Source organism: Ornithorhynchus anatinus, chromosome 16 (genome assembly GCF_004115215.2).
Source record: "Ornithorhynchus anatinus isolate Pmale09 chromosome 16, mOrnAna1.pri.v4, whole genome shotgun sequence".
NCBI lineage: Eukaryota > Metazoa > Chordata > Mammalia > Monotremata > Ornithorhynchidae > Ornithorhynchus > Ornithorhynchus anatinus.
The window spans coordinates 27,520,743-27,537,385 of record NC_041743.1 but is presented as its reverse complement, the minus strand read 5'-3'; the positions used below and the strand labels follow the sequence as shown (position 1 = coordinate 27,537,385).

Sequence of the window (16,643 nt, the reverse complement as noted above, 5' to 3'; positions counted from 1 at the left end):
TTAGTCACATAAGCAGAAGTGTGTGGGCAGGGAACATATCTACCAACTCTGTATTGTACTTTCCCAAGTGTCTAGCGCATTGTTCTGCACAGTAAGCACTCATTGCCATTGTTTTGTAGAAAAGAGACTTATTAGCATGGAGAGTCTCTTTCTTAGGAGTCAGTTACCATTCTCCTTTTTGATGTAAGCTCAGGCAACATTCACCCCATAATTTTTTATCAATATCTATTAAGATTGAATGGTGTTATTTAGTTAAGGAAAACACATGGACACTTGCACATAGAAAACCTAGGAATCAAAAACTTGGTCAAAGACATACTCATGAAAAAAATATGAAAACATGCACAGGCTCATGATATGTGGAAAAGGAGTTATGGAGTTTGGGATTCTTCAGAGTTAAGTAATTTAACATGATGAAATTTTATAATGATTATATAAATGTCATGCTATTGTTTAGTAACCATTTATCACTGTATAAGAAATTCCACCAACTACACCATGGGATGTAAATATTCTTTACTCCTCAATTTTTTTAATGATATTTAAGTGTTTACTGTGTGCTAAGCATTGGGGTAGCTACAAACTAATCAGGTTGAACACAGTTCATGGCCTTCATGGAGCTCACAGCCTTAATCCCCAATTTACAGGTGAGGAAACTGAGGCTCAGAAATGAAATAATTTGCCCAAGGTCTCACAGTAGACGGGGTAGCAGAGCCAGATTTCAAACCCAGATCCTCTGATTTCCAGGCCTGTGCTCTATCCACTAGGCCATGTTGCTTCTCTAAAACATTTTAAAATAAATATTTAGTATTAATATTTAACCGACTCAATATGTTCTTTGCTTTAGAACTGGATAGTATAGTTGGTAGCGTAGCATAAAAGGATTGTCTCTGTGCAGCTACTTTCCTTTAATCTTTAAAGTAAAAAAAAAATTAAGTTAAAATACCTTTTGTAGTGTGCTTATTTTCCAAGAATGTCCACTTGCTACTATACTTCAGGGACAAAAAGCAATAAATGCATTTTAAATTCAATTGTCTAAAGTGTGTACTTCATGAAAATGTTGGTAGTATTCTGTTGCTGTCAGCATGAAGTTCCATTTTTATGCTGAGCAAACAAGTTTGAAACCATCATTCTGTGGCTTTTCGTTTGGCAAATTTTATCAAACGATAATTTTAGAGACCAAACTTTCCTTAATGGATCATATGCTATTCAAATATTTGGCTACCACCTCAAAAAAAGCAAAAGTGCACGTTGAATATTTGAAAATAAAAGTGGATTTAACAAAGCATTAAGCTGTAGTCTTGCACACTTAAACCGTCCACCTATTACAGTCTGTACTGGGAAAGATTGGGTATCACATGGGGAGGGAAGGCAGAGGAGCAGGTAGGTAGTTGTTGTCGATGTCTTCACACCAAATCCATCAAGACTTGGGGAGCCAAGCCTAATGGCGAGGTGAGGGGCTGGGCCAGAGAGTAGAGGGGAGACCTTGCCTAGTTCAGGAGTGATAGGGAATAATAATAATAATTATAGTATTAAGCACTTACTATGTGCCAGGCATTGTACTAAGCCCTGAGGTGGTTACAAGCAAATCACGTTGGACATAGTCCCTGTCCCACAGGGGTGAGTTGGAGATCAGGGACCTTTAAGCTGCCGTCAAACACAGTAGCAATCCCAGACAACCAAAGCAAGGAAAACAGCAAGTCAGGGCGAAATAGGGCTGGGGAAAGTGCCTTATGGCAGCAGCAGAAGTGGATAGCCTAACTTGTATTTATTGAGTGCTTAATTAATTAAGTGTGGTATTTGATAAGCACTTACTATGTGCATGGCACTGTACTAAGCGCCAGGGTGAGTACAAGCAAATTGGGTTAAGTGACTTGTCCACGGTCACACAGCAGACAGGTTGCTGTGCCCACGACCTTCTGACTCCCAGGCCAGTGCTCTTACTTCGCCATGCTCCTTCTCTGACTGTGAACAGTATAACTGCTTACTGGGTATACTGGGTGCTCATGTGTTCTCCCAGCCACAGAGCACATGAGATAAAACATATGGACACAGAAATGTACATAGAACCTACGACATAACCAGACACCCATTGGAACATAAACACTCGGACAAAAATACAGTAATATTTACTGAGTACTTACTGTGTTCAGAACACTGTACTAAAGGCTTGGGAGAGTGCAGTACAACAGAGGTGGTAGACACATTCCCTGTCCACAGTGAGCTTACATCTAGAGCAAGAGGGCAGTAATATAGATAAATTACAGATATATACATAAGTGTCGTGGGGCTGAAGGTGGGGTGACTATAAAGCGCTTAAGTGGTTCAGATCCAGGTGCGTAGATGATGCAGAGTTATTTAAGCATTCAGTTGGTTTGTCCTCTAGACTGTAAGCTCATTGTGGGCAGGGAGTATGTCCACCAACTGTGTTGTACTGTACTCTCCAAAGCTCATAGTACAGTGCTCAGTACACAGTAAGCACTCAATAAATATCATTGATTGATTGAGGCAGGAAAGTGGACTACGGTCCCTTCTAAGTCTCTACTTCTGTAACACAGTTTAACAGTTTTTTCAAAATGAGTACTTGACCTTCAGCTTCAAAGAGGTCATAAATAAGGGTTCGTGATACAGGTGAAAAAGTCTAGGATTATATATTGCTTAGTATAAAAGATGAATAAGCACATCTTATTTTGAAGTGATTTAATTCAAGTGTAGCCACTTGTAACTGCTTTTTAAGATACTTTTTGCAGTTCTTTCTCCAGTCAGATTTTTTTTTTTTACATTTTCTGTAGAATGTAAAAACATACCATGGCTCTATGGTTTGTCCCACTGTCTTCATGAAATTTTCAAGAATTTGAACCAGAACTGGAATTTCATGAAGAAATATTTAACAGTATGTTCAGAGGGCTCACGGATAGTGAGAAGCAGCGTGGCTCAGTGGAAAGAGCACGAGCTTTGGAGTCAGAGGTCATGGGTTCGAATCCCGGCTCGGCCACTTGTCAGCTGTGTGACTTTGGGCGAGTCACTTAACTTCTCGGTGCCTCAGTTACCTCATCTGTAAAATGGGGATTAAGACTCTGAGCCCCACGTGGGACAACCCAATTCCCCTGTGTCTACCCCAGCGCTTAGAACAGTGCTCGGCACATAGTAAGCGCTTAACAAATACCAATATTATTATTATTATTATTATAGTGCTAGTTGATGATCACGGGATGGTTCAACTCATATTTACGTACTGAATATCAGTACCCTTTTATGAAACAGGACAGGAAATACATTTTAATATATTAGAATTTTAGCAGATAAAGAATGTGTCTTTAAAAGCTTTGAACAGGTTTTTACCCCCATCAACCTATTCTTCTTTTCCTGAATGCTACTGAAATGGAAGATGCCCTCTTGTTCTTTAAACACATGAAGCTGAATGATTCCCAAACTGCAGGGATCCCTACTGCCTTTGGGCAGCAGTCCACAATCCTTATGTTCAGCTTCACTATCTTAGAAGAAAGAAGTATCTCCAAATTCCAATTAAGATGGTCTTCAAATAAATAGCTTAGGGAGAAAAGTAAAAGAGGAGCAATTAATCAAAAGATAGATTTCATGTAAAAGTCATATAGTAGTTCCAGAGACATGACTTTTTAGATTTAATTGTAATGATTTAACTCTGAGGAGTTCAAATATCCTTATTTTCAGGATTTTTGAAAGGCTGTGTATTGGTGAACCTGTGTATTGATCAGATAGGAACTTAGTGTTTACAGCTATAACCTTTATTGATGCATATATCCAGGCTTTATTGGTGTACATTTCCAATTTGTTGATGTAAATAGTCTTTTCATATACAGTGGATAAAAGTTCACTGGGTAATGGCATTTTGGATCTCGTTGAAACTAGTTTTGTTCCTGGCTGAATAATACTTAAACACTGAGTGTATTTTCTATTTTGGAGTAAAAGAATTAAACTGAACTCCCAAGTGGTAAGGCAGAGTTGGAAAAAAGAAGGTCCTGGAATGGTGTCAATCACATGTATTGGAAGTTATGGTCACCTCAACACATTTTGTTAGCTATATCAGGTAAAATTAATGGAAAACAATGTGCCTTCTTGTCGGTGACTTAATGGGCTGTTTCACTTTTATATGCAGTGCCTTTAGAAGTCCAGGGCAGGACACCAGCACACCAAGGCCTTGGTTCTCCAGCAAATGAAGAGCCTCTAACATTTTCCCTTTTTATACAATTTATTGGGAGAGGAGGAAATTGCATATCGTTTAAACCTTTTCTTGATCTCTTCCATGACCCCCCATTATAAGCAATCCTCCTCTAAACACTGTTAAGCCCTTTTGGCCAAAGCTTTGCAATTTTCTATACTGTATTTCCCAAACCCTCCCCATTTTCTTCTTTCATATTAAGTGACAATTTTGAGGATTGACCTGTATCTTCTTTTTTTTTTTATCTTTGTTGCATTTTGCAAGTGGCAATCAGTTGTGTCTCTTCCTGACCATCCGAACAAGTCCATCACAGTGTAGGACCCATATCTTAACTGCCGTGACTCCAAATAAGTAGGATCCCCAAAGAGTTGCCCTATCGTGAGATGAAATCAGTTAACTCAAAGCAGGGATGAACAGAGGAAACACTTTAGACATGCAGTTAAACGCAACCTGGGAAGGGGCTTGGTGTAGCGGATAGCACACGGGCCTGAAAGTCAGAAGGTCGTGGGTTCCAATTCAGGCTCCACCACTTGTCTGCTTTGTGGCCTTTGGGAAGTCATTCACTTCTCTGGGCCTCAGTTACTTCATCTGTAAAATGGAGATTGAGACTGTGAGCCCCATGTGGGACAGGGACTGTGTCAACCTGATTTGCTTGTATCCCCCCCAGCACTTAGTATAGTGCCTGGCACACAGTAGGTGCTTAAAAATACTACAGTTATGATTATTATTATTATTATTAGCCTTGCCTATGAACTTGGATGTATGCCCTTTAAGCACCCTCTTCCCTGCAGCACTTATTTATCTGTCGATGGTATTTACTGAGCTCTTACTGTGTGTAAAGCACTGTAATAAGCGCTTGCGAGAGCACAGTACAACAGAATTGGTAGACATGTCCGCTTCCCAAAACAGGCTTCGGTCCATATAGTGCCGGTACATATCCACAATCTATTTGACTGTCTACTTCTACTTTTACCTCTTGGCTGTAAGCTCCTCGTTGGCAGGAGATGTGTTTACCAACCCTGTGGTATTGTTTCTCCCTAGCACTTATTAGAGTGCTCTCCCCACGGTACCAGGTCAGTAAATAACAATAATGGTATTTGTTAAGCGCTTACTATGTGCCAAGCACTGTTCTATGCCATTGATTGCCAATGTGGCGTATTAGCTGCGTGTTGGAAGACAACAGCAGCAGCTTTGAAAGGATTGTGAGACCGTCGCAGGGCTTGTAACCAAACACATCATCACTAGCATCAGTTTAGAAAACGGAGAGGGTAAATTCTACCACTGGGACGTGGCTCTTGATGGTGCAGTTTAACCCCACGTATGGGTGTATCGGAAAAGGATACTGCAAGACCAGTGCTCTTGAACAAGCCAGGCATACACATCGAAAGATGAGGCTTTATTTGGACTTATTTGATTTTGCAACATCTGGTGCTGTTTTCACTTTCAGGTTTTCATTGGCATTGCCGCATTTAAAGCAGTCACTGAATTCTGCTACCTAAGCATTTCACCATCCAACGATGTGTACCTAGATAGAAACTGAAAACTGAATTCGAAAGCAGCACTGATCTGATCCAGTAATGTTGTTTTCACATGTCGAAATCGCTCATTAAATACTATGGCTTGACAAAGGTGTTAAACAGTATAATTTTTTTCAGTACTTAAATGGAAAAGAGATTTAAGAGCTTTTAGTAATTGTTAAGCCATGAGATGTAGAGTTTAAGCAATATGTATTTTCTATAGAAAAAATATAATTCATTGAGAAAAATGCCTACAGTAGTGCAGTACATTTTTCATTAGATCAAGGGGTTGAAGACTTCATTGGGGTATTTTGAGCCAATATTCTCGTAGCCTTGTTAGAGGATTCACATTCTGTGTCCTAAAAATTACTTTTATTTGTATCTAAATCGAATTCTGCAGTTTAAAAACTATCATTGTCAGGGTGTTTCCTGAAATATGAGAAACAGATCGTAACTTTATCCTTTGGGTATATCATAACTCATTATAATGCCAGAATCTCTAATATTCTAAAGCCGTGATTATCTTATTGGAAACACATCCCCTGAAATTCACTTAACTGCTTCTCTATAAAACCTGTTATTATGGGAGGTGGGTGTTTATTCTGTTAGAAGACGACAATAGTTGCAAATTGAGTCATTTGGCCAAGAAAGATTAATTTGTGCATTTAGGATATTGAGCACCTGCAGTGCCTAAATTAACTGGAAAATGGGGAGGACTGAGCACTTATTTTTTAGCCAAAAGTAGTAATAGTTTTAGAATGTGTTTAGATATTCACTAGCCGTTTTATAGCTCAATTATAATGAGGGAGTTATCATCTAAAGAACAAGAAAGCCCACTAAAACTGTTCTAGTAGAGGCAATTGCCAAGAGACTCAAATGAAGAGAATAATTAGACTAAATTTTGGTTACATCGGTATTTGATAGATTTGTGCATTGTCTGTTAAAATTGTAATTAAATTTTATTTCTTTTTAATTTAGGTCTGTAACCATTTTCCGATTTGTGAATCTAAATGTGAATATGTATGTGTGTAATATGTGTGTGAGAACGTCATAAATGCTTTCACTGAGGTTGAAAAGAAATGGGACAGAAAGGAACACACAACATTCTTACAGAACAGAAACAGACACATGATGCTCTCACATATTTCAGCCATACACAGCACGTTTATTCATCCCCACATATACAAAATTGCTCAAGCTTCCCATCTGTGTTCCAATAACAACAGCTCCAGAGGAGAAATAGGGAGAGGAGTGATCCCATGTATGGCGGAGACAGGAAATTGGCCCAGGAGTCAGTGGGGAGAATAATGTATTTTCTTAATTTAAATAGAAAACCTAAACTTGAGAATTCAGCTGGTTTCATTTGACTTCTAAAAATGTTATCTCTCTGATTTTTTTGGAATCTGATCATATCCCAAGTGGGATTTCAGTCTGATTCCAGGCCCATTTAAATCCCTGGCAATTTGTATTCTCATGATTGGAGTTGCTAAACAAATTTTGTTTATTCAGGACCACTGCACAATAACGATTTTTCTGGGTTTCCCCCTTGGTTTGCCCAAGAGGGTAACTTGTGTTTTTTCCCATGGCAGAGGGGAGGTATTTGAGGGCAGTTTCACCTTTCACATACCTTTATGCACCACTCTTTTGGGACAGGTAAGGGTGGAAGTTGGAACCATGGAGGTGAAGCCACTAGTTTCACCCCATATGTTTGGGCCACGGCAGGCAGCTGCAGCCATCCCAGTCCCATCCCTGATACTGGAAAGAGGCCCAGGGTGGAGCCACAATGTTGGATCCGTCTCTTGCCCCCTTCCAGCAGGACGCAGTCCCTGTTCTGACATGTGAAAGGTTCTTACCAAGCGGGTGGTGGTGGCCCAGGCCAGAGACTGCTTCATTCATTCATTCAGTCGTATTTATTGAACACTTATTTGTGCAGAAGCTCTTGGGAGAGTACAAAACAGCGATAAACGTACACATTCCTTGCCCACAACGAGCTTAGAGTCTGGGGCCGGTGGGGGTGGGGCCGCTCTTTAAGAGCCACTGCAGAGATGGTTTAAGCTTTGCAGACCAGGGCAGTCTTTGTGCTCCTTCACAGCTGGGCATGGATGCCTTTGAGTGGTAGAAAATCCAACATAGCTAGCTTGTCCTGGACTGGCATTAGAGTCGCTTCTGCTGAGCCACTGGAGGTGGCAGGAGGAGGGTGGCAATGGTGCCATGCTTGGGAAGGCATGGAAACTGTTCTGTTAACTTCAGCAGCTCATGTCCTTGTAGGCCCTAGGAGCTGAAAATCATCTAGCAGTGCCCCAGAGCCCAGAGAGGAGGATAAAAGCGGCATAGGCAGAGAAGAGAAGAACACAGCATGGCAGGAGATATGAGATCACTCGTTATTTCACTAGTTCTCCATCAGTGCCTACTCTGTACATAGCACTCTAGGAACTTGGGATTGTACAATAGAAGAGAGCTTCCTGCTTTTAAATAGCCTTTCATTTTCTTCTCCCTTGGATTCCATTTTTCTTCTCTTTCTCTCTCCTTCCCCATCCTCTCCCTTTTTGCCTCTCCCTCTCCCCTCTCCATAGCTTCCTTCTCTCCCTCCTCTTCCTCTCTCTGTCCCCCTCTTTCCTCTACCTCTCCATTTCTTACTTATTTTCCTCCATTCCCGTTTCTACCTTTTCCTCCCTTTTCTCCTTTTCTGCCCCACCCCCTCAATCTTCCACTGCCAAGTTAATCACACTCTCAAAATGAAAAGTTGGCATTTCTGCTACCACTCCTAGAAAAATAACAGCGGACATTAATTTTTAGAGGTTGTACCTTTAAAAAGCCCTGCTTATGGAAATTCAGGCCAGTTTTCTACTGAGAAGAGCTATTTAGACCTGGGCTCCCTCAGACCAGCCTAATCCTCCCCACAGTCATCGTCATCATTAATGGTATTTATTGAGTGCTTACTGTGTGTAGAACATTGTACTAAGTGCTTGGGAGAGTTCAGAGCAGTGGAGTTGGTAGACATGTTCCCTGCATTTAGCTTAGGCTGATTATGCAGTGTGTTTGCTATATCTACTCTGAGGAGGAAATACATTGTGGTGGAGGATTTTTGTGTGCAAGTTAACTGTCCAAAGAATAGAGTGGACATGATTTTAGTCCTGTGGTTGTGAAATATGAAAGATTAAAGCTTCTCAGGGTAGGTGACAGCATATTACCATCAATCATTTTATTTATTCGTAATCTGTGAATCAGATTGACCAAGTAACACAGTCAGGACTATCAAACCACTTTAGATTAAAGGTTTCTACTTATGTGCCAAGTAATTGATTTAAATACTGTTTTAATAGGTATGAATTTTGGATTGCATTGCTCCAACTATGCTTTGTGCAAGATGATGTTTATGGATTTGGGCAAGGAATGTGTCTACCAACTCTGTCGTATTGACTACAGTGTTTTGTTACCAATAAATATGCTTGACTGATTATGTCCGTGTTTATACTATAGATAATTGAGTATTTTATTTTCATTTTGCTTTGTAGCTTGTACATGCAGTGGTCACGCAAACATCTGTCACATGCACACAGGAAAATGTTTCTGCACAACTAAAGGAATTAAAGGAGATCAATGTCAGCTGTAAGTATATGTGATTTAGCGTGTTCGTTCAAATTTGGTTCTGACTACGGTGCAGGTAAAATAGACTATTTTGCCTATATTGGTTCATTGTACCTTCAGTTGGCCCTTGCCACAAAGAGCAACTCTTCAGAGTCTGGTTAAGACATGACCCTACAATTTTGCATTAATAAAATGTGTGCTGCAAATAATTGTTCCTGTTACATTTAATTGATGGTTATTGAATATATTTTTGAATGGCATAACCTATCCCATATTTACATTTTCAATCAAGTTCCAAAGTATTGATTTTGTTTAATCAAATACATTTGTTACAAATATTTAAATGAGTGTCTAAACTATATTTGAAATTTTAGATATGTTTTTAGTTGGATAATAGTTAAGACATGTCACAATATAAATACTAACTGGTGCAATGTGCATCTTTAGTTACGGTGTATAATTACAGTGTGCTTTGGTGCTGTAATCATATGGCTCTTTTACCATTGGCTAGTCCTTAACATTTAAAAATATGCTTTTTAAGTTTCACTGGAATAACTCCTCATTTATGACAAGTGGTGGTTGAATATGTTTGAATCTGAAAAACCTATGCCGAATTCAGCAATATTCAAACCCCAGAGATGACCAGAAATCAGTCTTTTTTGGCAGAAAGTCACTGAGGTGTGTTCTTTAGCGTGCCACAACCCCCTTCTTCATCCCCAGTGTGAAGGTGGCTTGGCTTTGTGTACCTGCTTGCAAGTTCATGTTTATATTTTTGTCATTCATTTTCATGCGATTTGTATTTGTGCATCCATGGCTGATGTGTGGGCATCTTCCCCTGCCTCACACCATCCATTTGGAAGCTTACCAAGGGAGAGACCTTATTTGGTTTCAATCTTATAATTTCCTTTAGCACTTAATACAGTGTGCTGCGCCAACATCAAAATACCAAATAAATCCTAAACTAAACTGATCCATCCCACAAAGATATTACAATATTATGGGGAGATTAAGGAGATATGAATTGATGAAAGTATAGTAGTTAACTCTATCGGAGTTAAGAGCACACAAGTGTTGCTGTAAGTTATAACTAAATATTGATAAATATATTAATAATAAATAAATAGAAAAGTAATTAGGTAAGCAGCAAAACAAGTTTGCTCCTACATAGTTTAATCGTATATATAATTTTTTTTTATAAGAACGCAATGACTTGTTTACTTCTTAGGAAGAGGCACACCAGTTTATAGATTTAAAAATCCCTGACGATGTAGCCTGGAGATCATTACTGAAACATTACCTAGATGAAGAGGCGGTTCCCACTGCTCTCCCCCAACTGGATTCAAGTGTACCTCTAGATCCAAACCACATGAACACATAAAATCTGGAGTTTTGTTAGTGCGCTATTTACCGTCATGGTCCAGAGTCTGTAAACCCCGCCCGACGTTTCCTCCAGTTAGTTCCCATCCTTCCCTTTCCTCCCTCATCTATTTCCTTCTCCCCCTGCTCCTTTTTAAGCCAGTTTTCCTCCCCTTCCAGACTCCCAAATCAGTCCTCTCCAGCTCTTCACTGCCTAATGTCTTTCTTTTTTTATGGTATTTAAGTGCTCATTGTGTTTCTAGCGTTGTCCCAAGCATCTGGATAGATACAAATCAATCGTGTTGGACACAGTCCCTATTCCACATAGGGCTTACAATCCAAGTAGAAGGGAGAGCAGGTGTTGAATCCCCATTTTACAGTTGTGGAAACTGAGGCACAGAGAAATGACTTGCCCAAGGACACACAGTGCGCAAATGGTGGAACCAGGATTGGAACCCAGGTTCACTGATTCTCAGACCCATGCTCTCTCCCCTAGGGTGCATTGCTTTCATCCTTCTCTCATGTCCCACCCAGCCTAACTGTGTTACAGTGGGAGAAGTAGCCTGTCCTAGTGGAGAGAGCATGGTCCAGGGAGTCAGAAGGACCTGGGTTTTAATCCCAGCTCTGCTATTTGTCTGCTGTGTGGCCTTGGACAAGTCACTTTACTTCTCTGTGCCTCAGTTACTGCTTCTGTGAAATAGGGATTAAGACTGTGAGCCCTACGTGGGGCAGGGATTGTGTCCAACCTGATTTACTTGTATCCAACCCAGCACTCAGTACACTGCTTAACCAGTACTGCAGTTTGTATTATTGAACGGTGTGAAGGGATGGAATCAGAAGTGCAGGTCTAGGGGGTAGAGTTTGAGAGGATCCAGGAGAGGTCATCTTGATATACTGCTGGGAAAGATGGGAGAGTTGAAGATGGGGCAGGAGGAAGGAGGGACTGGAGAAGAGCACGGGAGATTTTAGGGAGATCACACCTGATTATTTGAGGTGTATTGATGAAGTACATGCCAACATCATTGGAGAGATGGAAGTATGGGGGGATACAAGGGGTTTGAAGAGGGAAATAAAATCTGAAACAGCAGGTGTGGACAGTGGCCATGGGAGTCAGTAAGGATGGAGAAGTATTGTTACAGGGGGAAAGCATCTAACTGGGATATATATATTTTTATATTGTATGTCAGTGGATGTAGGTATGTACCCACACCTATGAACTGCTTTGCTACCAATTTGCATAAGATAAAACATTTGTGAAATCTATATCTGGCTGTAAAAACTGAGTTGATGCTGTCTTTGAGGATGACCTATGGACAGTGAGACTTTATCTTCATATTCCAGTGTACTTGTATAGACTGGCACATGTTATGCAGTTCCTTCTACATCATATTCACACAGATATTTTCCTATGTTTTGGAATAGGTAATTTACAGTCCTGGGATTTTAAAAAATGATTTCCCTAGGATTTCCCTTTTAGCCTCCGCTCTGTATTTTATTGAAACCCATATGTCTGTAACTCTCCCAGTTATTTCCCCTTTGTGCTGTGTCATTTGAAGTTACGTTTCACTGTAGCTTTTAAACAATCCTCTGCCTTCTTAGGTTAGATTCTTTCTACTTCATTTCACCGTACTGGACCTTATTGGGTATCCTGCCATAAACCAGTATTTCACGAGTCCCATCAAGTGAAAATTAGGAAGTTCCTGAACCAATAATCAAATGTAGCAATTTTTTTCTAAGTCCTTTATTTTTTTCCAGGCATGAGCTGAATAGAAGCCCTTGCATTTGTGTCTTCTACTTCACTTCAAGAAATGTTGTACTTTATTTATTTAGCCTACTTACCAAAATAGTTTCAAGACACATACCCACTAGATTTATTTACAACATACAGGAGATGCACATTTGTTCAGGTGGTGATTCAGAATTTTACCTGACCTTAACTGTCAGTGGATGATTTTACTTCTCGCTTAATTTCTTCATTCTCCTGCATAATTCATTAAGAGCTAAGCAGTTTTAGATTTGAGATAATCCTGCTTCTTTCCTGAAATTGTAATATTTCTTAGCTATGGCCACTAAAGACTGAATTCAACAGTCGCCGTATATTTTAAGCAGACCACAGGTAACATAAAATTTACTTAAGTGGAGTTGTTGCATAGCTAATTCCCTGCCTGTCCTTTAGAAAATTTAGTGGAAAGTGTTGTGTAGTTTTGAAGTATCTTTGCTGATACTAATTCATCTAGAATACCAAAAAAATATTTAGGCAAAACCGATGCCTTAGTATTTTGCCTAATAGTTACCTTCCTAAAGGAGTGTTTCTATATTTAGATCTCCACTGTCTGACCTTTTTTTGCTTACTGAGGCCCATTCTTCATGTTTTTGCTGAGGAAGTTTATCAGAAGAAACAGTATAGTACAGACTTGCGTTCTAATCTCGGTAGGCCAGTTGCTTCTTGCGTGACCTTGGGCAAGTCACTTAACTTCTCTCTGCCTCAGTCTCCTCAACTGTAAAATGGGGATACCAGTTCTCCCACGTGATTAGACTGTGAGCCCCATGTGAGAAAGGGACTATATCTGACATAATTAACTTGTGCCTACCCAGTGCTAAGAACAGTGTTTTATCCATAGTAAGCGCTTTACAAATACCATAAAAAATGCATTTGTGTATCACTATCCATACATTATTAATTGTTTTCAAGAAAACTTTATACAATGTGATTTATTGTTACTTTCTGCATAATTGATCTGTGAATCCTTTGAATGTAAATATTCACTGCTCACCATAACTTTTGAGGCATAAGGTGTTGAAGCTGATTGTTGGGTGAGCTAGTATGCGATTTCAGCACTGTGCCGATAACCCTGTATTTACTCAAATAAGGATCCCTGTGAAGATTTCAAATTCTTTTTGGACAGGATGAAAGTTAGATTTATATTCTTGTCATGTTTCTATTGATTAAACAGTCATAGCTGAAGGGCTCTTGCTTTTCCGTCATTTTAATTGTCCATAGTGAGTGAGCAGTGAGCCCGGGAGGAGGCTTCACAAAGCAAATCATTTCTTAGTCAGACCCTGTGGAAAGCTATAGGAGAACAACCACTCTTTTGAGAATGACCGTCTATTTCTTAGTAGGTTGGTTGTTTTAGATTGAAGCTGGAATTGATTCTGAATAATTAAATAAGCTTGGCTAATGAAAATCTTTATAAATTTCATTTTTTATTTCATTAAAAGAAAATTGGGTCAAAACAAAAATCTTTCCCCATGAAGAATGAGTATTTGATTGCTACCTGCGATGCAGGAAGATAAGTTATGAGATCTCCATGAGCCCTTGGTATTTCTTTTTAAACCCTGCTTCATGCCTCCTCCATTGGAGTACGTAGGTCCCCAGTTTATTTTCTCTGTGACTGAAACAGCGGTTCCTGAGGCAACACAAGAGGTGAACCTGGAAAGGTTTGGAAAGGTAGGGGGGTTTACAGTTCTAAGCGCTTAGTGCTCTGCACACAGTAAGATCTCGGTAAATATGATTGAATGAATGAGTCTCCTGTTCAGACCCCTCCATTTCCCCCAGAGTGGGGTCAGCCTGGCTCTCCTTTCCCAGAGCTTGGCCTGTTCTGGCCGGCCGGTCTCTGATAGACTTTATGACTCCTTTCTGAATGTTGACTCACCATTGCAGGGGGGCTCCCCATCCCATCCTGCCTAATCTGAAAAATGGAGCTCTGACTTCATTTGCCCCGAGCCTGGCCCTCCCCCAACTTCCTGCCCAGTGCTGGAGGAAGACACCCCCGTCTATCCCAGCATCGGGCTGAAACCGACCTCCTAACCAGGGAGAGGACTTGAGAAGTGGCACGAAGAGTTTTCAGGGAACAGACAGATCAGTTAGGCTGCTGAGTCCAGGTGTTGTAGAACTGAGTTATGAAATTGGGAACACTACAATAAGGCAATTCAGAAGTTGGAGCGAAATCCAATTGGCGAAACGTTCAGATCTAAGACGTCACACGACTCACTGGGTGGTTGTCCCACTACCCGGGCACCAGCAGTCTCAACTGCCTGTGCTCTTTCTGTAGGTGGTAGAACATTGCCTTACTGGCCTCCCTTCCTGTTCCTACCACTTGTGAAAATGGCTGAGCAGGGAGGAGTGCTTGGAGCTACTTGACCTGCTTTATGACTTTGAACGAGGAACTTAACTTTTCAGGGCCTCAGTTTCTTCATCTGTAAAATGGGGGAGCAAATACATGTTCTTCCTCCCCACTTACACTGAGAGCCCCTTGTGGGTCAAGGATTGTGTTCATTTAACTAGGTATTAACTGGTAATTAACTAGGGCTGGTAGTCTCCCTTTTCTGCCCCCCTGGCATGGGGCAGGACTGTGCAAGGCCTCAGGGTGGTTTGGTGGGGGCTGACAGAGGTCCACCAGCAATGTAACTCAGCAGTCTGGTGGATAAGGGAGGCCAAGGCCGTGAGCTGCTGGTGCTTCTGTCCTTTTCTCTGGGGTGGGAATTACCTAGAATTGCAATCTGTCCTGCCTGGATGGCATCGAATTGCTGAAACACCACCACAGAATCATTTCTTATTAGACTTCATGACATCATTTTTTTCTTTACCTCTTCTTTTCACATTACATTTCATTTGTTTTATTCAGCCTGAATTTCTGACTGGATTTATGACATTGCATATCACACTCAGTTTTGTATATAAAAATATTTTAATGTGCGATCCATCCTTGGATGAAAGGCATTATGTAAATTATTTTTGATAAAACTGCCATGTTACGCATTTCTAAAATATGATATACTATCAAAAAATCCAAGGACGTGGAGTCATAGGGGGAGCACAGAGATCATTCTAAGGCCATGAGGAATGAAGTCATTCAAAGTTCTGTGCTCCATCCTGAGAGAAAGTGATTCATGAGGAGAAATAATGGAAAGGCTCTAATAAAGTATAAGTAAAGGTTTTTGGAGTATTTATACATGGACAAGCTATTAAAATGTGATTACATTAATTCATTTTAAAATAAACCTTAGACCTCCAAGCTAGTATTGTTCTTTCCAATCCATATTCATGTGGCCAAAATCCTATTGTGTCTTCTGTTTATGTGTAGAGAGAGAGTTTTATTTATTTTTTTGGGGGGGGGGTGTGTGGGTATGTGTATGGAGAGCTTAGAGGAAAGGAAGAGAACGTAATACATTTTGTACAGACTCCCATTATAATACTTGGGTGTTACACTTGCCCATTGTAGTGGTACTGAAGTGTGATTCCAATATTCCACACAGTACGCTTGCTGTTAATAGTGTTCTAGTTTTGTCACATAGGCACTGTGAGCAGCATGCATATGTTCTTTGGGTTGGTCATGCAACTCAAACTAAGGTTATGTGCTTTCCATAAAAGTTGTAATTTATTTATGCATATATTCATATATGTATATGTATATTCCCTATATATATATATATATATATATATATATATATATATATATATATATATTTTTAGTAGTCCTTTGTATTTGAAAATGAAACTGCTATTAGTGAGTTCCTACACATGCCGTGTATAGGACTGAACAGACTGAGACAGAATTGATGCTCTCTCCTGTATTGTTTCAAGGAAAGATAGGTCATTCTTGCATTCATGGTTTTGTGTCTTGGGCCTCTTTCTGTTTTTAGCTTCATCACCTAGGATCCACCCCTTCATGAAGCCCTTTTTTTTAATGGTATTTTTAAAGTGCTTTTTATGTGTCAAATACTGTACCAAGCACTGCCGTAGATACAAGATAATCAGGTTGGACACAGTCTCTGGCCTTCAACGGGCTTACAGTCTAAGGGGGATGGAGACTGGTTGTCATCCATTTTCTAGATGAGGAAACTGAGACACAGAGAAGGTAAGTGACTTGCCCAAGGTCACAAAGCAGGCAAGTGAGAGAGCTAGGCTTAGAACCCATGTCCTCTGACTCCCAGGCTGATGCTCTTTCCCCTAGGCACATTTCTTCTCAGAGAGCGACCCCTCT

At 40.2% G+C, this 16,643-nt stretch overlaps 1 protein-coding gene across 3 annotated transcripts in view; it reads left to right on the top strand.

Moving 5' to 3' along the window:
* Window positions 1-16,643, top strand: part of ATRNL1 (attractin like 1) — a 602,864-nt gene that overhangs the window by 153,632 nt on the left and 432,589 nt on the right. For all 3 annotated transcript variants that reach the window (XM_001513843.4, XM_039914307.1, XM_039914308.1), the window contains exon 20: window positions 9,231-9,324. In XM_001513843.4, the coding sequence (XP_001513893.2) occupies window positions 9,231-9,324 (94 nt within the window). The remainder of the gene's footprint in view (window positions 1-9,230; window positions 9,325-16,643) is intronic.